This window comes from Oncorhynchus masou, chromosome 1, assembly GCF_036934945.1.
Source record: "Oncorhynchus masou masou isolate Uvic2021 chromosome 1, UVic_Omas_1.1, whole genome shotgun sequence".
NCBI classification, from domain to species: domain Eukaryota; kingdom Metazoa; phylum Chordata; class Actinopteri; order Salmoniformes; family Salmonidae; genus Oncorhynchus; species Oncorhynchus masou.
The window spans coordinates 31,175,195-31,201,874 of record NC_088212.1 but is presented as its reverse complement, the minus strand read 5'-3'; the positions used below and the strand labels follow the sequence as shown (position 1 = coordinate 31,201,874).

Genomic DNA, 26,680 nt, shown 5'->3' with positions numbered 1-26,680 from the left:
ATTGCAAGACAGAAGCCAAAGCTAAAATGGCTATAATATCAATATGCATTTGGAAGAAAATCATTTTTTTGTAAGGTTAAGCAATGCAACTTGGCTTTACAGCTCAACCTGATACTCAAGACAACCGGAAGAACTCTACAAAAATAAAATAATGTCCACTTTCCTTATATATTTTTTTTATATAATTAGATGTTCTGCTGTACATCCACTAATTTCTTCATCATCTTTGGAAACTTTATTTGAAACATGTAAACAGTGTACTCCACAACAGTGATTACATGGAATACAATCAGCTTTTATCCTTTACAAGAGCAGGTATATGCAAGGGATTATAACTGTACCTTTAACATAGTCTAAGTCTTATATTGGAAAGTAACACGTAAACCATAATCACAAACCATTGAATAAATGATTTTGCTTTGACCTCTTATTTACAGGGTTTATCAATGAAAGGTTTCACATTTTATTCACAATCTTCATTACTATTTTATCACATTGTTTGCATAGGCACTTAGAATACTAAGTGAAGATAAACCTAAGAAATAGGATAGCAAACAGATAAAAAGAAAATAGTACCACAATAACATAACAATAACGAGGGTATATAGAAGGAGAACCGATAGTCACTGTATGGCGGTACGAAGAAGTTGGTGCTGATATGTACATGTAGGTTTGGTGAGGTGATTGATTGAAGTACTATGTACATGTATTATTGCAGTAAAAGGTGTCTGACGTTTCTCATGACCATAACACTCCTTCAGGTTGCTGTAAATACTACAATAGGCTTGGATTTTTTTTTTTACATAGTATCTCATATAAATACTTTGATTATTCTATGTATGATAACTAGTTTAAAATATATCGCTAATTCTGTACCTTACCATAATTTTCACCCTAATTATTAATATACAGGACGTGACTCTTATTCTGAAGGATTCCAGAAATCCGTGACCCGGAAGTACTTGTTTCACAGAGGAGGTTTGATTTGCTTGGTTTTGGTGTTTTCAATCTATCCGGGAACTCGGGAAAAAACGAGGTCAATCCATGACGTCAGTGATCTGAAGGTTGGCAAATTGGCGCTCTTGAAAGATTAGTTTCTGACTTGGAATTCCGAGTTGAATGATCAATGTTTCGCAGTCATAGCTCGTTTTTGTTGTTGTCTTGAACGCACTGAAGTCAGAGATTTCCGAGTTATTTTGAATGCGGCATGTTGGTTTCCGCTAGTTACCACAGCCACAAAGTCAAAATTGGCAATATCGAAAAACATTAATTTGTTAGATCAGTCACAATTTACCTATCATATATCACGGTTTTGATGCTTTCGAAAAAGACCTCCGATAGAGCTATAAAGAACGGACGTGTTTTTACCATGTTATTTTTTACCTTTATTTAACTAGGCAAGTCAGATAAGAACAAATCATTTATTTACAATGACGGCCTAGGAACAGAGCCCCTTGTTCAGGGCTCTGAACGACCCTGTCAGCTTCGGGATTTCGGCTACTGGCCCAACGCTCTAAACACTAGGCTACCTGCAGCCCCTTATACAATGGTATAGTCTGAATCATGTAAATGTAACATGGTTTTAGCCTTGAAGTATGTTGGTACTATGGTACTGCCATGCACCTAAATAATACCATGGTATAGATGTGGATCATGAAAATACAATGGTTTTAACCTGCATTATACATTCTACCAGGATAACGCACAATTATGATAAATGGTACCCACAATTATAATATGGTATCATCTTTATTACTTGTGCGTTAACATAGTACAATGGCAGTATAATGCATTAAATAAACAAACCTCCCAAGGTCAAAAGAGGTTGGATGGTATTATATTGATGGATTTATATACCAGTATGGGTAAGATTCTGATGAAGTCAGAGGCATGCTACTATTGTTGGTCCAAGTTTGTCTGTAACATCTAAGAAAAAGGGAACTAGTTGCTGTGAAAAATTGGTAATACTGTCTGTGTTAATAGTACAGTTTTTTGCTCATGTTCGGGTTCCCTGTGTTTCCAAACTGAAATGTTGGACAATGTGAGATATATGGTCGCGTAATCTTTGGGATTTTGTGATCGGTCATTTACAGTATTTACAGTCATGGGGTGTTGTGCTTGTCCGCCCACAGAGGGAGCCGCTCGCTCTCGTGGTTGCTTCACGCACTCTCACTGAGTGGCTCTCGCGTTCAGTGTTGCCATGTTCGCAGTTTTCTTGCAAAATTGGAAAACGATGTCGCCGGTTTAAATGTATTGGTTGCGGGTATTTGGGCTATTTCTAAGTTGCACCGCGGCCGCCATGGAATTTCTCTTAAAAAAATATACACTGCTCAAAAAAATAAAGGGAACACTTAAACAACACAATGTAACTCCAAGTCAATCACACTTCTGTGAAACCAAACTGTCCACTTATTAAGCAACACTGATTGACAATACATTTTTCATGCTGTTGTGCAAATGGAATAGACAACAGGTGGAAATTATAGGCAATTAGCAAGACACCCCCAATAAAGGAGTGGTTCTGCAGGTGGTAACCACAGACCACTTCTCAGTTCCTATGCTTCCTGGCTGATGTTTTGGTCATTTTTGAATGCTGGTGGTGCTTTCACTCTAGTGGTAGCATGAGACGGAGTCTACAACCCACACAAGTGGCTCAGGTAGTGCAGCTCATCCAGGATGGCACAACAATGCGAGCTGTGGCAAGAAGGTTTGCTGTGTCTGTCAGCGTAGTGTCCAGAGCATGGAGGCGCTACCAGGAGACAGGCCAGTACATCAGGAGATGTGGAGGAGGCCGTAGGGGGGCAACAACCCAGCAGCAACCCAGCAGCAAGGAGGAGCAGGAGGAGCACTGCCAGAGCCCTGCAAAATGACCTCCAGCAGGCCACAAATGTGCATGTGTCTGCTCAAACGGTCAGAAACAGACTCCATGAGGGTGGTATGAGGGACTGACGTCCACAGGTGGGGGTTGCGCTTACAGCCCAACACCGTGCAGGACGTTTGGCATTTGCCAGAGAACACCAAGATGGGCAAATTCGCCACTGGCGCCCTGTGCTCTTCACAGATGAAAGCAGGTTCACACTGAGCACGTGACAGACGTGACAGAGTCTGGAGACGCCGTGGAGAACGTTCTGCTGCCTTCAACATCCTCCAGCATGACCAGTTTGGCGGTGGGTCAGTCATGGTGTGGGGTGGCATTTCTTTGGGGGGCCGCACAGCCTTCCATGTGCTCACCAGAGGTAGCCTGGCTGCCATTAGGTACCGAGATGAGATCCTCAGACCCCTTGTGAGACCATATGCTGGTGCGGTTGGCCCTGGGTTCCTCCTAATGCAAGACAATGCTAGACCTCGTATGGCTGGAGTGTGTCAGCAGTTCCTGCAAGAGGAAGGCATTGATGCTATATTGAGCACATCTGGGACATCATGTCTCGCTCTATCCACCAACGCCACGTTGCACCACAGACTGTCCAGGAGTTTGCACATGCTTTAGTCCAGGTCTGGGAGGAGATCCCTCAGGAGACCATCCGCCACCTCATCAGGAGCATGCCCAGGCGTTGTAGGGAGGTCATACAGGCACGTGGAGGCCACACACACTACTAAACCTCATTTTGACTTGTTTTAAGGACATTACATCAAAGTTGGATCAGCTTGAAGTGTGGTTTTCCACTTTAATTTGGAGTTTCACTCCAAATCCAGAACCTCCATGCGTTGATAAATTTGATTTCCATTGATAATTTTTGTGTGCTTTTGTTGTCAGCACATTCAACTATGTAAAGCAAAAAGTATTTAATGAGAATATTTCATTCATTCAGATCTAGGATGTGTTATTTTAGTGTTGTCATGTCTTGTTATGTCTGTTCCTGTCCTTTCTCTTCACTCTGTCTCTCTCTGCTGGTCTTTTTAGGTTACCTTCTCTGTCTCTCATTCTTCAGCTGTTCTACATCTCCCCTAACTAGCTCATTCACTCCTTCCCACCTGTTCTCTCTTCCCCCTCTGATTAGGTCTCTATTTCTCTCTCTGTTCCTGCTACTTTCAGTGTCTGATTCTTGTTTGTGTTTTTGATGCCAGAAGCAAGCTGTCGTCCCGTTTGCTTCCACCTTGTCCTATCCTGTCGGAGTCTGCCTGGCAGGTGCATCCTGCATTATACTACGTTCTTTTGTTCCATTGACTACGTTGGAAGAGGATTTATGCCATTCCTGTTTTTCATTAAAGAACTCTGTTTTCTGTTAAAACCGCTTTTGGGTCTTCACTCAAGTACATAACAGAAGAATCAGAACAAGAATGGACCCAGCGGCTCCGGACCCTTTTCACTCCGCCGTCGAGATCCAGGGAGCGATGCTAGGCAGACACGAGGAGGAATTGTCTGCTGCTCGACATGCCGTTGAGACCCTGGCCGTCCAAGTCTCCGACCTCACAAGACAGGTTCACCAACTCCACCTCGATCCACCGCCCACTTCCAGGGTTTCCGAGTCTCCGGAGCCCAGGATCAACAACCCGCCGTGTTACTCTGGGGAGCCCACTGAGTGCCGCTCATTCCTCACTCAGTGTGATGTGGTGTTCTCTCTCCAGCCCAACACTTACTCCAGGAGCGCAGCCCGCATCGCCTACGTCATTTCTCTCCTTACCGGACGGGCGCGTGAGTGGGGCACGGCAATCTGGGAGGCGAGGGCTGAGTGTATTAACCAGTATCAGGACTTTAAGGAGGAGATGATACGGGTTTTTGACCGTTCTGTTTTTGGCGAGGAGGCTTCCAGGGCCCTGTCTTCCCTATGTCAGGGGAATAGATCCATAACGGATTATTCTATTGAGTTTCGCACTCTCGCTGCCTCTAGTGACTGGAACGAGCCGCCTTTGCTCGCTCGTTTTCTGGAGGGTCTCCTCGTCGAGGTTAAGGATGAGATCCTCTCCCGGGAGGTTCCTTCCTGTCTGGACTCCTTAATAGCTCTCGCTATTCGCATAGAGCGACGGTTTGATCTTCGTCGCCGAGCTCGTGGAAAGGAGCTCGCGTTCTCCGTTGCTCCCCTCTCCACATCACTGCCACCTGCCGCATCACTGCCACCCTCCTCCGCCGGCTCGGATGCTGAGCCTATGCAGCTGGGGGTATCCGCATCTCGGCCAAGGAGAAGGAACGGAGAATCACCAATCGCCTCTGTCTCTACTGCGGCTCCGCTGGTCATTTTGTCACCTCATGTCCAGTAAAAGCCAGAGCTCATCAGTAAAAGGAGGGCTACTGGTGAGCGCAACTACTCAGGCCTCTCCTTCTGGATCACGCACTACCTTTCCGGTCCATCTCCGCTGGCCCGGTTCATCTGCTTCCTGCAGTGCCTTGATAGACTCTGGGGCGGAGGGCTGTTTTATGGACGAGACCTGGGCTCGGGAACATGACATTCCTCTCAGACAGTTAGGGAGCCCACGGCCTTGTTCGCTTTAGATGGTAGTTCTCTCCCCAAGATTCAGCGTGAGACGCTGCCTTTAACCCTCACTGTCTCTGGTAATCATAGCGAAACCATTTCTTTTTTTTAATTTTTCGTTCACCTTTTACACCTGTTGTTTTGGGTCATCCCTGGCTAGTGCGCCATAACCCTTCTATTAATTGGTCTAGTAATACTATCCTATCCTGGAATGTTTCTTGTCATGTGACCTGTTTAATGTCTGCTATCCCTCCTGTTTCCTCTGTCTCTACTTCACAGGAGGAGCCTGGCGATTTGACAGGGGTGCCGGAGGAGTATCACGATCTGCGCACGGTGTTCAGTCGTTCCAAGGCCACTTCTCTCCCTCCACACCGGTCGTATGACTGTAGTATTGATCTCCTTCCGGGAACTACTCCCCCGGGGTAGATTATACTCTCTGTCGGCTCCCGAACGTAAGGCTCTCGAGGATTATTTGTCGGTTTCGCTCAACGCCGGTACCATAGTCTCCTCCTCCTCTCCCGCCGGAGCGGGGGTTTTTTTGTTCAGAAGAAGGACGGGTCCCTGCGCCCATGCGTGGATTATCGAGGGCTGAATGACATAACAGTTAAGAATCGTTATCCGCTTCCTCTTATGTCTTCAGCCTTCGAGATCCTGCAGGGAGCCAGGTTTTTCACCAAATTGGACCTTCGTAACGCCTACCATCTCGTGCGCATCAGGGAGGGGACGAGTGGAAGACGGCATTTAACACTCCGTTAGGGCACTTTGAATACCGGGTTCTTCCTTTCGGCCTCGTTAACGCTCCAGCTGTCTTTCAGGCACTAGTTAACGACGTCCTGAGAGACATGCTGAACATTTTTGTTTTCGTTTACATGGACGATATCCTGATTTTTTTCTCCGTCTCTCTCGATTCATGTTCAGCACGTGCGACGCGTCCTCCAGCGCCTTTTGGAGAACTGTCTTTATGTGAAGGCTGAGAAGTGCATTTTTCATGCCGCCTCTGTCCCTTTTCTCGGTTCCGTTATTTCCGCTGAGGGCATTAAGATGGATCCCGCTAAGGTCCAGGCTGTCATTGATTGGCCCGTTCCTAAGTCACGCGTCGAGCTGCAGCGCTTTCTGGGCTTCGCTAATTTCTATCGTCGTTTCATCCGTAATTTCGGTCAGGTGGCAGCTCCCCTCACAGCCCTTACTTCTGTTAAGACGTGCTTTAAGTGGTCCGTTTCCGCCCAGGGAGCTTTTGATCTTCTTAAGAATCGTTTTACATCCGCTCCTATTCTTGTTACACCTGACATCTCTAGACAGTTTGTTGTTGAGGTTGACGCGTCAGAGGTGGGCGTGGGAGCCATTCTTTCTCAGCGCTCTCTCTCTGACGGCAAGGTCCATCCTTGCGCGTTTTTCTCTCATCGCTTATCGCCGTCAGAACGTAACTATGATGTTGGTAATCGCGAACTGCTCGCCATCCGCTTAGCCCTAGGCGAATGGCGACAGTGGTTGGAGGGGGCGACCGTTCCTTTTGTCGTTTGGACTGACCATAGGAACCTTGAGTACATCCGTTCAGCCAAACGACTTAATGCGCATCAGGCTCGTTGGGCTCTGTTTTTCGCTCGTTTCGAGTTTGTTATTTCTTATCGTCCGGGCTCTAAAGAACACCAAGCCTGATGCTTTATCTCGTCTCTTCAGTTCTTCTGAGGTCTCCACCGACCCCGAGGGGATTCTCCTGACGGGCGTGTTGTCGGGTTGTCTGTCTGGGGAATTGAGAGGCAGGTAAAGCAAGCACTCGCTCACACTCCGTCGCCGCGAGCTTGTCCTAGGAACCTTCTGTTCGTTCCCGTTCCTACTCGTCCGGCCGTTCTTCAGTGGGCCCACTCTGCCAAGTTAGCCGGCCACCCCGGCGTTCGGGGTACGCTCGCTTCCATTCGCCAGCGTTTCTGGTGGCCCACTCGGGAACGTGACGCGCGTCGATTTGTCGCCGCTTGTTCGGTCTGCGAGCAGACTAAATCTGGGAACTCTCCTCCTGCCGGCCGTCTCAGACCGCTTCCCATTCCCTCTTGACCGTGGTCTCACATCGCTTTAGATTTTATCACCGGACTGCCTTCATCAGCGGGGAAGACAGTTATTCTTACGGTTGTCGATAGATTCTCTAAGGCGGCTCATTTCATTCCTCTCGATAAGCTCCCTTCTGCTAAGGAGACGGCTCAGATCATTATCGAGAATGTTTTCCGAATTCATGGCCTTCCGTCTGACGTCGTTTCCGACAGAGGCCCGCAGTTCACGTCTCAATTTTGGAGGGAGTTTTGCCGTTTGATTGGGGCTTCCGTCAGTCTCTCGTCCGGCTTTCATCCCCAGTCTAACGGTCAAGCCGAACGGGCCAATCAGACTGTTGGTCGCATTTTACGCAGTCTTTCTTTTCGTAACCCTGCGTCTTGGTCAGAACAGCTCCCCTGGGCAGAGTACGCCCACAACTCGCTTCCCTCGTCTGCTACCGGTCTATCCCCTTTTCAGAGTAGCCTCGGGTACCAGCCTCCGCTGTTCTCATCTCAGCTCGCCGAGTCCTGCGTCCCCTCCGCTCAGGCTTTTGTCCAGCGTTGCGAGCGCACCTGGAAGGGGGTCAGGTCGGCACTTTGCCGTAACAGGGCGCAGACTGTGAGGGCCGCTAATAAGCGTAGGACCAAGAGTCCTAGATATTGTTGCGGTCAGAGAGTATGGCTCTCCACTCAGAACCTTCCCCTTAAGACAGCTTCTCGCAAGTTGGCCCCGCGGTTCATTGGTCCGTTCCGTATTTCTCAGGTCATTAATCCTGTCGCAGTGCGACTTCTTCTCCCGCGCTATCTTCGTCGCGTTCACCCGGTCTTCCATGTCTCCTGTGTTAAGCCCGTTCTTCGCGCCCCCGCTCGTCCCTCCCCCCCCATCCTTGTCGAGGGCGCACCCATCTACAGGGTTCGTAGGATTTTGGACATGCGCCCTCGGGGCCGTGGTCATCAGTACCTAGTGGATTGGGAGGGGTACGGTCCTGAGGAGAGGAGTTGGGTTCCCTCTCGGGACGTGCTGGACCGTTCGCTGATCGATGATTTCCTCCGTTGCCGCCAGGTTTCCTCCTCGAGTGCGCCAGGAGGCGCTCGGTGAGTGGGGGGGTACTGTCATGTCTTGTTATGTCTGTTCCTGTCCTTTCTCTTCACTCTGTCTCTCTCTGCTGGTCTTTTTAGGTTACCTTCTCTGTCTCTCATTCTTCAGCTGTTCTACATCTCCCCTAACTAGCTCATTCACTCCTTCCCACCTGTTCTCTCTTCCCCCTCTGATTAGGTCTCTATTTCTCTCTCTGTTCCTGCTACTTTCAGTGTCTGATTCTTGTTTGTGTTTTTGATGCCAGAAGCAAGCTGTCGTCCCGTTTGCTTCCACCTTGTCCTATCCTGTCGGAGTCTGCCTGGCAGGTGCATCCTGCATTATACTACGTTCTTTTGTTCCATTGACTACGTTGGAAGAGGATTTATGCCATTCCTGTTTTTCATTAAAGAACTCTGTTTTCTGTTAAAACCGCTTTTGGGTCTTCACTCAAGTACATAACAAGTGTTCCCTTTATTTTTTTGAGCAGTGTATGTATCACTGTGACCTGCTGCTGACTGTCAGGCAGTGAGGCAGGCAGTTGCTGAGTGGTGGGGAGAACTGGACGAGTGTGTGTGTGTTGAGCAAGAGGTGTGAGAGCAGCACGTTCTTTTTCGGACAACTTTTTTTTACCAGTTGTAGGTAGGCTATTTAGAGTGTCATTATGATTTCGAGATCCTCTGTCCTATTTTCATCATACTAACTCTCCTGTCTGATTTATCAATAGTTATGCTGATGATTACAAATGGCTCATTCATCCCCCCTCCACAGGTCGTTGCTGTAAATGAGAATGTGTTCTCAGTCAACGTACCTGGTAAAATAAGGGTATAATAAAAATAAACATGCACAAAGGGGATTTATTTACAATTATAGACATGGTTCGAACCCTGAAAGCTGTGGTATATTAGACCATATACCACACGTATGACAAAACATTTACTTTTTACTGTTCAAATTACATTGGTAACCAGTTTATAATAGCAATAAGGCACCCCAGGGGTTTATGGTATATGGCCACAATATAGCTCTATCCGGGCACTCCGGGTTGCGACGTGTCTAAGAACAGCCCGTGGTATATTGGCTATATACCCTACCCCCTTGTGCCTTATTGCTTAATCATAGCAGTCAAACGAGTTAAATCGACATCCATTGATGGAAAATGATCTGGTCAGTTTAATATGGATGAATTATATTTTCTCTTGCAACATATTTAAATGGGTTAATTATGTCATAGCTTGCAATAATTATTATTTAGAGGAAACCCGAATGTTGCTTCTAACATCGTTACAAGTTACTATGATATTCATTGGCTCGATAATGGAAAAGGGTATATTGTATAGTTCTGGCAACTCCTCTCTTGCTGTGAAAAACAATGTATTGGACAAGTTTTCAGACCTTTTGTGTGGGTTTTGAGTGGTGATGGGCTACACATTGAGCTTGACCTGGCAACCCTGCTCGCACTACACTGCCAAGTCAGTTGAATGAGAGAGTAAAGCCAACTGAAACCGGGGAGAAGCGGGTTGAGAATTACATTATGTTTTTCTGCGATATCTTTACAACTATTTTTTTTAGTATGTTGGCTATTTATAATTGTGTAAGAGTAGCCAAGTCAGTTGAATGAGTGAGAGCCAACTGAAAACTGGATTGAAGAGAGGAGCACCAGATAAACTATTTCAAATCTTCAAGGTTTCAGACTCCTTTAATTCTTCCCACCATAACGTTACCTTTTCCAGGCCCAATGTTTAAGAGGGTGCACGACACAACTAGACCATGTGTTTTGTGGTTTTTCACTTTGAGCTAAGAGGGTTTAAGAGGGTAATGGCCTACGCTTTGCCATCGCAGAGCAAGTAGTCAATACTGCATTATGTGAGTACCATAAATTACTACGTTTTTGGTCACTTTACCCGAAAAACGGTGGGGAGACAGACCATCACAATACATTGTAAACAACTAGTTGGCTTTCGTTTCACTACATGCTGCTAGTACAAAACCATGGTCTTTTTAAAATTGTACTACCATGGTTCATTGTTGTAAAAAAAAAAAAGGTCACTACAATAGCAAGAAAAAACACGAAATGGCCAAAAGTATGTGGACACATGCTTGTCGAACATCTCATTCCAAAATCTTGGGCATAAATATGGGGTTGGTCCCCCTTTGCTGCTATAATAGCCTCCACTCTTCTGGAAAGGCTTTCCACTCAATGTTGTAACATTGCTTGCTTCCATTCAGCCACAAGAGCATTAGTGAGGTTGGGAGCTGATGTTGGGCGATTAGGCCTGGCATGCAGTCGGCGTCCCAATTCATCCCGAAGGTGTTCGATGGAGTTGAAGTCAGGACTCTGTGCAGGCCAGTCAAGTTCTTCCACACCGATCTCGACAAACCATTTCTGTATGGACCTCGCTTTGTACATGGGGGCATTGTTATGCTGAAACAGGAAAGGGCAATCCCCAAACTGTTGGCACAAAGTTGGAAGCAAATAATCATCTAGAATATCATTGTAGGCTGTAGCTTTAAGATTTCCCTTCACTGGAAGTAATGGGCCGAGCCCGAACCATGAAAAACAGACCCAGACCATTATTCCTCCTCCACTAAACTTTACAGTTGGCCCTAAGCATCGGGGCAGGTAGGGTTCTCCTGGCATCCATTAAACCCAGATTTGTCCGTCGGACTGCCAGATGGTGAAGCGTGAATCATCACTCCAGATAACAAGTTTCCAGTGTTCAATGGCAGTGAACTTTATACCACTCCAGCCAATGCTTTGAGCATGGTGATCTTAGGCTTATGTGAGGCTATTTGGCCATGGAAGCCCATTTCATGAAGCTCTGGACTAACAGTTCTTGTGCTGATGTTGCTTCCAGAGGCAGTTTGTAACTCAGTAGAACGTGTTGACGATTTTTACTCACTTCAGTACTTGGTGTTCCCGCTCTGTGAGCTTGTGTGGCGTACCACTTCATGGCTGAGCCGTTGCTGCCCCTGGATGTTTCCACAATAACATCATTTACAGTTGACTGGCTCAGCTCTAGCAGAGCAGAAATCTGACTTGTTGGAAAGGTGGCATCCTATAATGGTGCCACGTTTAAAGTCACTGAGCTCTTCAGTAAGACCATCCATTCTACGATTGCATGGCTGTGTATTCAATTTTATACACCTGTCATTTACAGGTGTGGCTGAAATAATTTGAAGCGGTGTCCACATATTTTTGTGTATATATAAACACCAAGGTACTGGTGCAAATACCATATTTTCCTGCCATGGCAGTACAATGGGGAAAAAATGACCATGTCAGGAAATACCATGGTATTTTCCTGCCAAGGATAGTGACCGAAAAACCATTATAGTACCATGGTATTAAGGGGTAATAATCAGCTGCCTGCCTGATGACCACCGTGGTAACTAGTGACGACCATTGACACTAGGAAAAACATTTTATTTAATCTTTATGGAATTAGTTTTCACTTAACAAATGGTAAGAGGGTATTGTAAAAAAACCCAAAAACAATTCAGAATGTTGGTATGAGTGGATGCAAAAATGTATAAGAATTCATATTAAGGAATATTAGACCAGATTTATTGATTAACAAATTCGTATTTAAAAGTATCAAAAACATGCATGTAAAAATGGTGAAATGTGACATTAAAAAAACCCAAATTGTAGCCATTATCTTTTGTGATCATAAACCGAGAGCCATATGGTGGATTCATGACGGAAACTCGGAACCTCAGAGTAAAAATGTACCTAGGTTATTTGTGTAGAGCTTCCCGTTGGTTTATTCTGATACTGTCTGAGTGGGAAACTCGGGTATTATCGTATCCAAGTCAAACATGTCATGAATCAAGCATTAGCACTTCCTAAACCATTGGTGACCAACTCTGTTATAGTGATGTTGTGCAGGCTTTTGTTCCTTTGTTATTTTGATTAGTTCAATCAGGTGTGTTACTGCTTGCCTGAAACAAAAACCTGCACCCACACAAGCCCTCCTTGTATGAGTGGCCATCCCTGGCCTAAACCAATATTTCCTCTTGACATAACCTGCGGTTTACCAAGGAGGGTGATAATAGAGTAATACCTTACCAAAAGAAAACTGGTAATCTTTAAATAAAACTTTCCAATAACAAAGGTCCATGTACAGTGTTAATTTGCATGTCACGTTGATGGCTTGAGTTTCTTCTTCTTTGACTTCACCACCTGGGGCAATGGAATTTTGAAGGCAGTCCTACAAGGAAAAGGCATTTGAAGATGACTAAACACATTTGCACAGAAACAAAAATAATTACCACCTGTTCCTACTTCCCCTAATGTCTATTACAACAAGAGTAAAGGTCTGTAATACTCACTCGCACGTTGTGCAGATGGGACTGAAGTTGCAGAATACTTCAAGAGAATAGGGTTTGTTCATTAGAAATTAAATCATTATACAACTTTTATACAATGAGAAAACAAAATATAACTCACTTGACAAACACACTGAGCAGACATAACCAATCTCAATGAGGTTTCTGTGGCAAAAGCATGCTGCTCTGTAATCCACATGTACAGGAGGTGGCAGCACCAGTTGGGAGCGTTGGTCAGAGTCTGGCAGGAATACCCACTACAGGTAAAAGAGAAAGTAACCAATGTCACACAAAACATAAGACATAAAAGCTAATCAATCTTTATCTCTATCATTTTTATCCTCACCAGAAGATATTGTGCCAAGGCAATCTTCTGTGGTATCTTCAAGTACAATCCTCCAGTTATGTCACAGGCCTGTTAAGACAAATACAGTAGAAAATGGTGAACCTACTGAAAATGTTTGTGCACATCTATATGATAAAGCAATCAAAACTTGCCTGTTGGAGGAGACCTGAGTCCGAGTCCAACACACAGGCGTCTATTAGGATACTCTGTAACAAGACAAGACAAAATAGACAGATTTTCTTTATTAAACATATGCTAAAGAAAGCGAAAGCTGAGAAGAAAGTAATTTTACCTGCTTCTGGGCAGCAAAGATCACATTCATGAAGTTCATGTATTGCAAGGCACAGTCTTCTGCTGCTTTAACGACCTATTCCGCAAAAACACAAAACAAATATTCAAACCACACTCACCAAAAGCGTAAGCTGCCCTTGTGAAAGTGACTCCAGTGAGGTCTTACCAATATCCTTGACTTCATTTCTTGTCCGGCTGAAAAAAAGCAGGGAAACATATGACTGAAAACCATGACTGGTATAATGACCATAACAAAATTGTAAGATTAAATCTGATGGAATTTATTAACACTTTATTAACCTAGTAATTGAAATGCTCTGAATACCTTCCAGCTCCTTTGCGACTCTATGGATATCTGAATATTGAAAGTAAAAGAAACATACAAGCACCCAGCTCAAATTTGATGAGGGGAATTTTATTTATAATTTACAAATCGACAAAACACCAACAAAAACCAGCCATTTAAAAACAAATCAGTGGCTGCGCATCAAAGTTCTCTAGAACCCTCTTCCCGACAACTAAAGGTCTGAAGCTTCTGCGCATGTGCGTGATTCTCTACTTCACGCAGTTTCTGCTCTACTCATTCGGCTTCCCAGAGAACAGGAGACTCTGGCAAATGGTTCTTATTTAATAAAGTTGGATTAAAGCTGAATCAATGTCTGCAAGATCACATAATGACAGTATTCTGCACAACAGAACTGAATATAATAGCATAAACGTTACTGTAAGACAAAAAAAACAAAAACATTTATGATATTTTCCCCCTCATGATAGTGCGAATGGTTGTATTAAATACATTTTTTAAGTGTGAAACGTCAATCAGTTTCATGGGGATATATATTTAGATGTTCTTGAGTTATCAACAGTGTTGTTCTACAGTAGCCTACAGGGTTGTTTTGAATTATGTACGGTGACTAAATTTAGAACAGATGGTGTTAAAGTAGCATACCTGTGTTTTGTTTCAATCAAAGCACATATTTTGCCTAGTGGCGCACATTGTTGAGTTTTGACCGCACGAGAGAAAAATGGGACCAGCCGCACAATCATCCTAAAATCTCATAACTTATTTATTTTTATTTTCTTACAGTAACATTAAACTATGCTATTATATTTGGTTCTGTTATTGACTATTGTCATTATGTGATCTTGCAGACGTTGATTCAGCTATGACCTAACTTTATTAAATGAGCACCCTTCGCCAGAGCAGCCTATACTCTGGGCAGCTGAACGAGTAAAGCTGAGAATCCCGCATATGCGCAGAAACTGCTGACCTAAAGTTGTCGGGAAAGGGTTCCAGAGACTGATGTGCAGCCTTGCCCAAAATAATTTCAGGGAAATTGATTTCAGGGAATATCTGCTCTAAGATGGTGATTATGCTGCTGTTTTAATGTAAATGCATTGTAATGACGAAGCATTTTAAAGGAAAGGATACAGCAGAGAGCTTTAGCAAGTGATCCCGCCAATAGTGTGTCTGTCTGGTTTCCCTTCACTTCAGCTGAAAAACATAACAAAAGTGAGGATCTAATAAGAGTACACAAAGGGAGTTGACAAACACTGCTAACTTTGTTATTTTTTTGGCAATGTACAAGGAAATTATTCTGCACTTACTTCTTGACATGAGATTCTTGATCTCTTCTGCAATTAAGTCATTGGCAACTGACAATAACTCATACTTGCCATCCCCACTTGTTGATGCATTGTCATCCCCATGACCATCTCCAGATTTCCAGAGCTTACAAGGATACAGAAAATGACTGCAGCATGTGACAAGGAAGGAAGAGAGATATTTGTAATTAGATTGGAACATAAAATCACCGGACAGAAACCAGCATTTATAAGTATTCTGTGTCTCTACTGACAAGTGACAAGTTTGAATACCTTTCCTGACAATGGCTGGCAATTATGGCCAGCTTGTTGGTCCTAGTCATGACCAGGTGGGAGTTACCCATCACCATGACTGCATCCAGACACTTGGACAGGGTGAACTAAGAGAGGAGAAAGACAAATCATGCATATCTCCGTGTAATATATTATTTGAAATAGAGGCTAACTCTGTAGACAATTGCACAATTAATAATAGTTAAATACCTGAGGTTCTCGATTAGCTTGCTGACCCCACCATATGGGATTGACATCCACAACAATGACCAGAAGACTGACTTCATCCTCTGCAGACAAACACAGAAGTTAGCTTGACCGGTGGCTATGGTTGTTATGACAATAACTAACTTATGCCTTTTCTCATGCATTAATTTTATATCAGTGATTATTACTACGCCAACGTTACTAATTTCTAGTTAGCTAGTGATTAGCACAAACTAGCCAATGTTAGCTAGCTAGCCAGCTATTTCATTTCTTCATAAAACTCATTCAATGCCAACAAGCTTGCAAGCCAATGTTTTCACTATATATATATATATGTTACACTTCCAATGTTTTAACATATTCATTATTGTTTGAGATTATGATTTATTATGGTTAAATCTCTATTATGGCGAATTCACTTACCCGACGCCATCACCATAAGTTAACATTGCTAACTCCTCCAGCGTGCCCAAACTAAAGACCCGCCCATTTCTCCCTAAAACAACCAATAAGAAATGAGTTGTACATCATCAAATTGCGACATCTGATATTTATACCGCGTTTATAGCACCTGGGAACTCGGAAATCTCTGACTTCCGAGCGTTCACGACAACTTGGAACTCGGGGAAAAATGAGCTCGGACTGAGAAAAAGGTCCGTGCTATTCGTGGTCTTTGCGACGTCTCTATCCCATTGAAGCTTACATTTAACATGGCAAGGTTTCTCAAACTCGGTCCTCGAGTGCCCGTTTTGGTCTTTTCCCTAGCACTATACAGCTGATTTAAATAATAAACTAATCATCAAGCTTTGATAACTTGAATCAGCTATGTAGTATTTTTTTCCGGAATGCCCAGTTGCGTGAACGCAATGAAGTCGGAGATTTCAGAGTTCCCAGTTGTTTTGAACGCGGAATCCATCCAAAAAAACGAACAAACATTTACCTTAAACCCAGTATAACTGTGACAGAATTTGCTATTTAAACGTATTTTATTTGACGCAAATCAAGGATTGTCTTTTCTAAGTCCACAACGCAAGAAGGTACACTTGAATGAGCATGATTCGCGTCAGAGGACAAACGTGGCTGTTTAATGAGCGCGAGCAAGTACATGACTAGTAGCTCGCTAACGTTAGCTGGAGAACGAAGGACTAGGTAGCGTAGTTGTCAGCAAAAATCCACCTGGCACATACTAGGTTAGCTGGCTAGAAAGTTTATTCTACAAATATTCAGTTATCATCTTGCCCGCTTTCTGCTTTTGTTGAGGTGTGGACTTGTTTGACAGAATGGACAAAGATGGTGAGTTTAGGTGTCATTGAAGAACTTGATGAGTAGATATGCTTCTCATATGGTCCCACATAGCAATATATACATGGTCTTGCCTGTAGTTGATTTCAGATGGGGGTTGTTTCCATGTATACACAACACACTATTCACTTTTTAGTGAGAGTGTAATCAAGTAGATTGGCACTTCTATATGGTTCATATTTCCATATGACTGACCTTCCCATGGCCATCTCCTTTCAGAGCTGGTGGAGTACTTCAGGACACATGAGACAGGACCCTGAGGTACCCTCTGCTGTAGCAGCAATCCGCACTCTCCTGGAATTCCTCAAAAGAGACCAAAGTCAGATTTACTTAAAGACAAGACATTACTTTTCTACCCTCCTTCACTTGTTATACTGATGTGTAGTGAATCAAGAGGCAAATATTTTGTCTGATGGTTACTGAATTCAAGATATTTTCCTCATCACTGCTGAAGGGTTGGCACTCGATTTGTCAATTATTAGCAAATAGACAAGTTGTGGTATTGATTGGTTGGGTGCTTTATGTCCCTGAGCAGGTGAGACCATCCTGGGCCTGAGAGAGAATCTGACCCAGACCATTGGGTGTCTGGAGGAGGCGGACTCCTCTGTGGCTGTCTCGTCTGGTGGCGAACTGTTCCTCCGCTTCATTAGCCTCACATCACTGGAACACCCTGTGAGTAGAGGGCTATCACCTATCCCTCTTGCTGCAACACCTAGGCTACTCTTGTAGACTCCGAGCTCACTTTACCGTGATTTGACATATATTCAGTGGCGAGAGTACCTTGAGTTGTACAACGTACCATCATGATTTGAGATGTCATTCTCAGAAATGTTTTATTTGTCCCCCGAACAGGATCTCTCTCAATCCAAGAAAGCTATGGTAGAGAGGAGAGCTCTTTCTAAAGAAAATATCCATTTCCAGGAGTAAAGTAGCAAAACTGTGCCATACCTTTATCAAGGATGGAGCTGTTCTCACCCCCCCACCCCTTAAATGATTTAGATGCACTATTGTAAAGTGGCTGTTCCACTGGATGTCAGAAGGTGAATTCACCAATTTGTAAGTTGCTCTGGATAAGAGTGTCTGCTAAATGACTTAAATGTAAAATGTAAGTATTTCTATAGAATTGTGTTTTTCGAATGAAGTCTCAAACCCGTCTCCACTGCCTCTGACAAACACTGTTCTCTATTGCCATTCATAGAAAATACTGACACACTCCTCCTCCCGGGTGGTTCTTAGGGTACTGGCGAGTGCAGCAGCCGACAAGAAACGTTTCATTGTCTACGTCACTGATTCACAACCAGACTCTGCAGGGTGTGTGCTCAACCCAAACGCATGCATATGTTTAATACCAAACTAAGCAAACCCTAGAGAATAACTTGAAAGAATATTCACAAGTATACTTTTCTCTTTACAGACAAAAAATGGCATACAAATTACGCAACCTAAACATTCCAGTCAGTGGTTCTTGATGCTGCAGTGGGGTAAATATCAAAATAATTTCAGTTGAGTCATGAAATTATATAAATAAATCAGATTGAGATCTCAGCTCAATCATACTATTTTTTTGAAGGACCTTTAAAATTACTTTTTTTAATAATACCCACTTTTGATTTATACAGGTAGTCTATATGAAGGATATATGCAGTCAGTGAAATCCCATGTATCTTATTACAGTACTGAAAATAGTGTGTTTTGTTAAAGGTATATAATGGAAAAGGTGGATCTGGTGATTGTGGGTGCAGAGGGAGTGATGGAAAGTGGTGGGCATTATTAACAAGGTACTGTGTATATTCTGAATTGGATAACACACCAATTAGACAATCTTATGTTTGTCCTTGGATGATACCATTTACAACACATCATGGGTTACCCTGTGTTCTGCAACCCACTTGACAGATTGGCACCTATCAACTGGCTGTGTTCAAAGGCTCACAACAAGCCTTTCTACGTTGTGGCAGAAAGCTTCAAATTTGTCAGACTCTTCACTCTAAACCAGCAAGATGTCCCAGACCGATTTAAGGTAATTGCACTACAATATGGTCATTAACATTCATCTTTAATTTACAATCTGTAGAAACTGAGAATAGAAAGGTTCAGAACTTTTGTCAAACATTCCAGCACAGTTAAAGTATATGGCAATTATAAAATCAAAACTGGATGGTTTTCAGAGATAGATGGGAGGAGTGAGGGTCGCTGAAGGGTGGGACTAAACAAATACAAATTAAAAAAGATAACTAAATGTAAAATATAGTTTCCGTAAAGTGTAGTATGTAGATGGAACAAAAATATAAATGCAACCATTCCAATGATTTTGAGTTAGAAGGAAATCAATCAATTGAAATAGATTAGGCCCTAATCTATGGATTTCACATGAATGGGCAAGGGTGCAGCCATGGGTGGGCCTGGGGAGCCAGGCAGAATGAGTTTTTCCCCACAAAAGGGCTTTATTACAGAAAGAACTACTCGTGTTCTGTTCGTGTGGCTGGTCTCAGACCATCCAGCAGGTGAAGAAGCCAGTTGTGGAGGTCCTGGGTTGGCGTGGTTACGCATGGTCTGCGGGTTGTGAGGCTGGTTGGAAGTACTGCCAAATTCTGTAAAACGACAGAGGCGGCTTATAGTAGAGAAATTAACATTAAATTCTCTGGCATCAGCTCTGGTGGAAATTCCTGCAGGTCCGCATGACATTTTCAAGCTCCCTCAACTTGAGACTAGTGGCATTGTGACAACTGCACATTTGTCCTTTTGTCCTCAGGACAAGTTGCACCTGTGTAATGATCATGCTGTTTTAATCAGCTTTTTGACATGCCAGATCTGTCAGGTGGATGGATTTTCTTGCACAACATTTGAGAAATAAGCACTTTGTGCATTTGGAAAATTTCTGTGATCTTTTATTTCAGCTCATGAAACATGGGACCAACACTTTAACATATTGCATTTATTTTTGTTCAGTGTAGAAGCTATGTATAGTTGTCCATTTTACTCTAATTAGGGGAGGTAGGATCAGAGTAAAATAAAACATTTCAAATCTATGGAGGATTGGAAGTGATGCAGACAATTACATTGATAGAACCCACAATCTACAATATTAAGGCTGTTCCACCCCTAAAAACAATTAAAGGTCATTGGGCTGTAGTTATTTTATGTGATAACTTGTGGTCTCACTTTGCTCTCTCTCAGTATACAGCAAATACTCTGAAGGCAGTGGAAGATCTAGCACAAGAACACCCCATGATTGACTACACACTGCCATTGCTGATTACACTTCTATTCACAGACCTGGGGCATTACACTTGTTCCGCAGTCAGTGACGAACTTAAGCTGTACTTGTAAACCACCACTAGAATAGAATAAACACCATCAAATGGATTCATTTAATTCAGATATTAACAAGTCACCTTTCAATATGCATATCACTAACAACAAACCCATAGTGGGTCAAGACATAATACAATGATTTTATTATTCGTTTAAGGAGAAACTCACAAAAAACAGGTGTTTTACTTTGTATGAACATTTTCCCCCTACTTGCTTTACTGGAGTTTGAAAAGGTTCTGCTGACCCATGGGAGAGTATATGAAACTACTGTACTGATTTTAATTTGTAATTAACTAATCTCAAGAGGACAAGGAAACACTTATGAACTGGATTTGGGTCATAAATTCATCCACATTTTAATTTGACTCTGAAAGTCTGAGCTCTGTATCTGTTGTGACCAATGTCACCCTTTGCTAACCCAGAATAAACATTGAACATAACTACCAATACAAAGTAGAATAAAATCTGTACAAAATTGTCCTCATTTGATAAAGTACAATACTAGAACAATAAATGCTCAAGCAACTACTTCAAACTGGCAACAATAGCTCAGATCTCACACCAAGGCTTTTCTTATTCTGCATCTTACCCCAAAATGTAACAGTCTTAAATACATACAGTACGATTATATGCCATTACTTTTTCCATTAAATATGCATTGTGCATACTGTGACTGATTGGCACGGTAGGTGTTAAAACAAAAGTTATTTGTACAAGAAAATATACTCCCTAAAAAACATCTAGAGCAAGCTGAACAGTTGTCTAACAATTATCATTCCAAGCCCAGTGTTGTATTTAATGTGTGCACAACTTACTACAAAACCTCCTCCTGGCATAGTTTTAGGGCAGTGGGTTTGAATGCATAAATACTCTTCTTGATCAAAAATGTATAATACCCTCTTCAGTGCTATTGATATCAAAGTCTGAGGAGTCAATGCAAAGACAGTTCTCCTCGATTGGAAAAACATACATTGTACCATGGCCTGAAGTGCGAGAAGAGAAAAACAGACATGAGATTGGATAAGGAAAAGGCTTTTCAGAGGTTGTTTGATTTCCAACTTTGTAGTATGGTGCGGCTAATGGTTCAAGTGAATGATGACTCACTTTGGAGTTGGAAAAAAAGCCATGTTTTACACAACTCTCCGCACCTCGAAAAATCTCTTCAGGTAGTAGATCTGTCCCAGGGTCATGGCTACCAACACAAGCGCTTCAAAGAAGGACCAAAGCACCACTCGGCTGTTTGTGTTGTCATTAACTAGACGTGAGGGGGACGGAGAGAAACAGGACAATACTTCAAACAACTACTGCCACTGAACAATGCATTCACTAAACTGTCAAAATTGGGTGTTCTTTACATAAATGCTGTTTGGTTTTGTTCATACGTTATTCATTTTCTATTGAAATGGCACATTGCTATGTTGTTGAAGAAAGAAGTAACACAGTGGTCTTACTTGCTCTGTGTATTCTCTCTCGGACCTCCATGTATTCCTGTTCGTGTTTTACTGCCGTCATGGCAACTGCTAGTTCATTAATCATCTCCTCCAGCTTGTTCTGGTGGGCTGTGAACAATAACAGTACACCAAATATTACACAGTTAAGGAAACCAAGAAACACATGCACAAGTAAAACTCAAATCCAAGGTTTATTGTAGATGCTGGTTAAAGGGATGTAAGGACTTTCAAGCAATAAACTTGTGCAGGAAATGTTTGTACATCACACAATAAACACCGTCAGTAAACTGTGACATCCATGTCTCTGCCAATATCTTGTGCAAAATTGTCCTTTTAACTAATCTTGACAACCTTTACTTTGTCAGGTACATTTAAAAAATGTAAGTGGGTTTTCTACATAACTGCAGTAGCAAAATACTTGGATAAAACTAAAGGCACAGTATGAGCTGGTAGTGCTGTGCAAACTGCTGCATTGACTGGACACACGTGTACATGGATTGGATACCAGATTTCTTATCGAAACTGACCAACTAATCATTTTGAAAGACTGAGGGGAAGAAGAAAAAATGTTGACCCAATTTGTTCACTTACTGCCCATAAGGCAGAGGCTGAGGAGGGCATACATTTCCAAAATCCATTCACCAGTCTCAAGTCATTGCTAGGCAACAGGTGAGGGTCCATAAAGCAAAAGACAAAACAGCACAACCCAGGCAATTAATAAAACTGCACTATTTAAATTCCCTGTGTTTATTAAGTAATTAAGTATCTTGGGTAAGCAACACTACAGAGAATGAGGTCATTCTCTCCAAGAGCATTGAAGAATGACCATCTCTGACCTCATGCAATAGTGTTAACCTACCGTCCCAGGTGTCTCCACCACCTGATGGAGGGAAGGGGCAGGCAGAATGAGAAAAGGAGGAATATGATAGAACAGAAGGAATAAAGGAAAACAGCAGGAGAAAATGAAAGTAGCACAGTGTTCCCCAGAACGTAAAAACATTGACGGTGAGATGATATTCCTAACATCAGTCAGTGTAGCCATTGCTGCCTCGTCAACCTTAACCCCAGCCTACCTTCCGTCTCCATGCCGTCTCCCTTGGGGGCCTCTCCGATGTCAATGGTAAACATGACAATCTTGGGCGTCATGGTGGACATCTTATTGCTAAAGCAGAACTTGTATGTGCCATCCATATGGGCAGCCACAGAGTACTTTCCACTGGATTCTCTGTCTCCTTTATAAATCTGCTTCCCATCTGGACCCGTGATCTGCAAATGAAAAGTACCTGCTTGGTAGTTTATAATCTCCTGTTAAAGGGATAGTTCAGCCGAATTACAAGATGACCAATTGGTTTCCTTACCTTGTAAGCAGTCTATGGCCAAGGTATGACAGCAATCCATGCTTTGGTTTTATTTCCCTTGCGCTGTTTCCAAATTCTAACATTTTAGCATTTGTGGCACAAATCCCATTTAAATCATGGTACCGATATTAGCATTTTTTTGTGCATCATGTCAAAACATCCGAAAGTATCTAAAATTGATTCTGAAGCTCAACAAAGTCACTTATAGATAATTTGAACATGAACATCGTGCACCCAAAATGCTAATCCGGCACAATATACTTGAATGGGGCTTCCGAGTGGCGTGGCGGTCTGGGACACTGCAGTACCAGGTTCTAATCCAGGCTGCATCACATCCGGCCGTGATTGGGAGACCCATAGGGTGGCGCACAATCGGCCCCGCATAGTCCGGGTTTAGCCGGGGTAGACCGTCATCGTAAATAAGAATTTGTTCTTAACTGACTTGCCTAGTTAAATAAATGTTACATTCAAAAATGTATAAGTGGGATGATAGTAGGGCAAGGAAACCAATATATAATTTGGGTGAACTATCCCATTACTGTTAAGAATACAGGTAACTTAGTTATGCTTTGACTGGACACCAGAATTAAATGGCTACATGGTCAATCCAACATCTGCATTGGCCATGCAGCATTTATGGCGATATGTCCTCTGCAGAAGTCAGGACATTCATACTTCTTGCGCTTCGTGGAGCAGAGCAGAATCGTTGTGAAGGAAGTTCTCGAAGTGAGTTTGTGTTTAAACAGGACCTCTCCAGCACCCCCATCAACCCTCAATCAATCATGTCAATGCGGAGCTGGGATATGGAGCCCTCCGCATCGTTACAAAATTTGGGAGGCGCATGCCATGCACATGGCTCAAATTGGGCCTCTGCATGCCGCTGGAGGCTTCGCAATTACGTCACACCCTCCACACTTGGAGCCCCCGACCACATTTTAGGATCAAGCACAAATTGGCTCTTAGACAGAATGCTGCCAAAATCCACCAACATAAATATATGAATTATAAATAGTCTTAACATGAAATCATGCCTTGGCTCATGTTATTTAAATTATAAGAACTATGTAAAACAGGATAGTAGCTACTTAGAAAGCTACTAACTATTATTATATGGCACAATTTCAGTGACGTTTGCAAGGTGATGCTGCTACCTAGGCAGGTTAACGTTAGTTGGCCAGCTCGCAAAAAAAAGTTAGCGATCAAAGATACTTAGCCACTAACATCCAGAGAGTTTTCTAATATCTCCGACATAGCTAGCTACATTTCCAAGCTATCTATTTATACCCACCCAATTTAGCTAACAATACAATTGTCAGTATTCTGTATCGCAAGGTGTAGACTTCGCTACAAGTACATTATATGCCAAGACAAGAATAACTGTTAGCATTATTTTTAGCCACACGTACTAACTCATATTGCTAGCTAGTAAACTAGTAGGACGAGTTTAATGGCTTGCTAGCTAGCTAGGCTAACGTTAGCTAACTCAATTGCTCATATTTAGCAAGGCCCACATATTCCAAACCTAGCTAATTGACCGATTTCGCGCAAACATATTTAGAAATATGTTGGGCACCTTCCACAACTTAATGGGTTTACCTCCACATCGATGTCAAGGAAACCGCCTTCGGCCACCTCAAACATGAGGCCCATTTTGGTACCAGAGTTTACTCGTTCAAATAAACATTCTTCTGCATGAGCGTCTATGCTTACAAAATAACCTGACGCTGTTGCGGACAACATAGCTAAAATTACCATAAACTCAGAGAGGGTAAACATAACTGCTGTTGTTTTTCGCAACTATCTATGTGAAAAAGACGCTAAAGCGTACTAGTAGAGCAAGCCACTGATTTGTGGAGGAGGAGTTAACACTACTGGTGACTAGTGGAACGCGGACCCGTTCTTCACACCTCAGTGAACGCATTTTACTTGAAGATGGTGCCACATAAAGACGGGAAAACGGGCCGCGTCGACGTTTAAAAAACTATTGGATTTCCACTCCGCACTAATACACTACACACTCAAATTGATCCGGGCCCTGGTGCAAGACCTGTTATAGGCCTACGTATCATAATCTAGTACACCGGCGGATTATAATTTTGCTGCAGATGAAGACTTCGCCTGCTGTAATTCCTTGTTCTTCGTTTGCGGCACACTACATTTTCATCACCATGGACAGCGCCACGATCAGCGCAAACTTTGAGTTAGCAACACTGTGAATTTTATTTGAAATGTTTAATTAATGAGTACATAATAATTAGAGTTTGCACACAGGGAAATCCATCCTCTTAGAAACATGGCTAAATAACAAGTTTACACCATGAACACATGACCAAAGCATTATGATGGGAACTTTCTTCCCTTTGCGACCCCCCCCCATAATAACAGATACATCCGTAATTATTATTAGGCTGTAGACCTACAGTCTGGCTATTTTGAACAACAATAGGCCTTCACAAGTGCTTTTATAACATTCATACTTTAATAGAGCAACTCATCAAGTCCCCCTTTTTATTTTGCAACCATGAAGTATGTTGTCCAGCCTGCTAAGAGCAAAGCGCCTAAAAGCACTGTGTAACTGAAGAGAACAACTTTCAGAAGTTCTTTAAAGGTCCGAAGGAAGCAGACAAACATTGGCTCCATCTCGTACAGGTATTCGATCACCCAATGAGTGATGTAGTTTGCAGGATCTGTCTGCTCTGCAATCCCAGGCCCTGAAAAGATTTCAAGGATTTTAATTTGGTCCCCCATTGGGTATACAGTAGAACCAATATCAGCAACTCATATGCATGGCTAAAAACTGCAAGAGTCAAACCATTACCTTATGCATAATATATTTGTAAATTGCTCCAAATGCTTTTGGTCTCACTCATCACAAATTATCATACATTCACTTAAGACACATACAAGCCACAAGAAGTAGTCTGTATATCTTATTGGTAATTTCAACTACTGAAATATACCCCTTGATATTTGAAGAATACAGTAATGGCTTATAGCTTGTCAAAAAAACAATAATTATTTGTAACGATACAAAATATTTTAGAGAACCAATAAGGAGAAGATATGCTGTTTGTAAACACTGGAGTGGATGGTTCACCCACTCAGTAATTAAGCAACTTTATCGATTGAAATGATCTTCAAATGTATTTATTTTTAAATTCTCTCAGGGAATGTAATTCCTTTATAGATATCCTGTCTATCGTCCACATGCACATTTTACAGTGCATAAAAAGCACAAATTCCCTGCACTTGTAGACGATACAACTTCGATTATATAGGCCTATGAAAGTCAAAATAATGTAAGTCTAAGGGCTCTCTCTATTCAATCTGTATCACTGAAGCGTTACATTGCGCAATATACATTTTAAAGTAATTTCCGACAGATACAGCGTTTACCTTGAATGCAGCCTCCGCTGACGCTCGAACATTGACTACATTTCAATCACGCTGTAACGCTGAACTTCCCCAATATGGATCGAATAGAGCTCTAAAACAAAATATAGCAATAGCCTAAACACATTTATTCAGAAGGAACTATTTAACGGATGGTGCACCAAAAACAGCAAAGCCCCACTTCTTTCTCAGCTAGTCATTTTTGTTGTTGCTTTGATAACTATATCATCTGTATTATTATACAATTGTTTACTAAACTATACAGTTTATGCTTTTTTCAAGTATCTGAAAGTTTATAACTGG

At 42.6% G+C, this 26,680-nt stretch overlaps 2 protein-coding genes and 1 pseudogene across 3 annotated transcripts; 1 reads left to right on the top strand and 2 right to left on the bottom strand.

Moving 5' to 3' along the window:
* Positions 1-12,050: 12,050 nt before the first annotated feature.
* gtf2h3 (general transcription factor IIH, polypeptide 3) lies at positions 12,051-16,056 on the bottom strand. The gene is made up of 13 exons (XM_064968266.1): positions 15,982-16,056; positions 15,562-15,641; positions 15,352-15,458; positions 15,082-15,227; positions 14,906-14,968; positions 13,799-13,828; positions 13,640-13,668; positions 13,475-13,549; positions 13,335-13,388; positions 13,183-13,251; positions 12,958-13,093; positions 12,840-12,876; positions 12,051-12,718 (listed from the first exon to the last, which is right to left on the bottom strand). The coding sequence occupies exons 1-13, from the start codon at positions 15,995-15,997 to the stop codon at positions 12,649-12,651; spliced, it is 912 nt and encodes a 303-aa protein (XP_064824338.1). The 5' UTR covers positions 15,998-16,056; the 3' UTR covers positions 12,051-12,648.
* Positions 16,057-16,142: 86 nt separating this feature from the next.
* On the top strand, positions 16,143-20,265 carry LOC135541838 (translation initiation factor eIF2B subunit alpha-like; annotated as a pseudogene).
* On the bottom strand, positions 20,213-24,855 carry LOC135541825 (transmembrane emp24 domain-containing protein 2-like). 2 transcript variants are annotated; one of them, XM_064968248.1, is made up of 5 exons: positions 24,581-24,855; positions 22,700-22,892; positions 21,627-21,734; positions 21,280-21,430; positions 20,213-21,158 (listed from the first exon to the last, which is right to left on the bottom strand). In XM_064968248.1, exons 1-4 carry the CDS (start codon positions 24,758-24,760, stop codon positions 21,306-21,308), a joined length of 606 nt encoding a protein of 201 aa, XP_064824320.1. In that variant the 5' UTR covers positions 24,761-24,855; the 3' UTR covers positions 20,213-21,158; positions 21,280-21,305. The 2 variants fall into 2 exon arrangements, with proteins under 2 accessions (XP_064824320.1, XP_064824310.1); XM_064968238.1 differs by having other exon boundaries at positions 20,213-21,430.
* Positions 24,856-26,680: the final 1,825 nt, after the last annotated feature.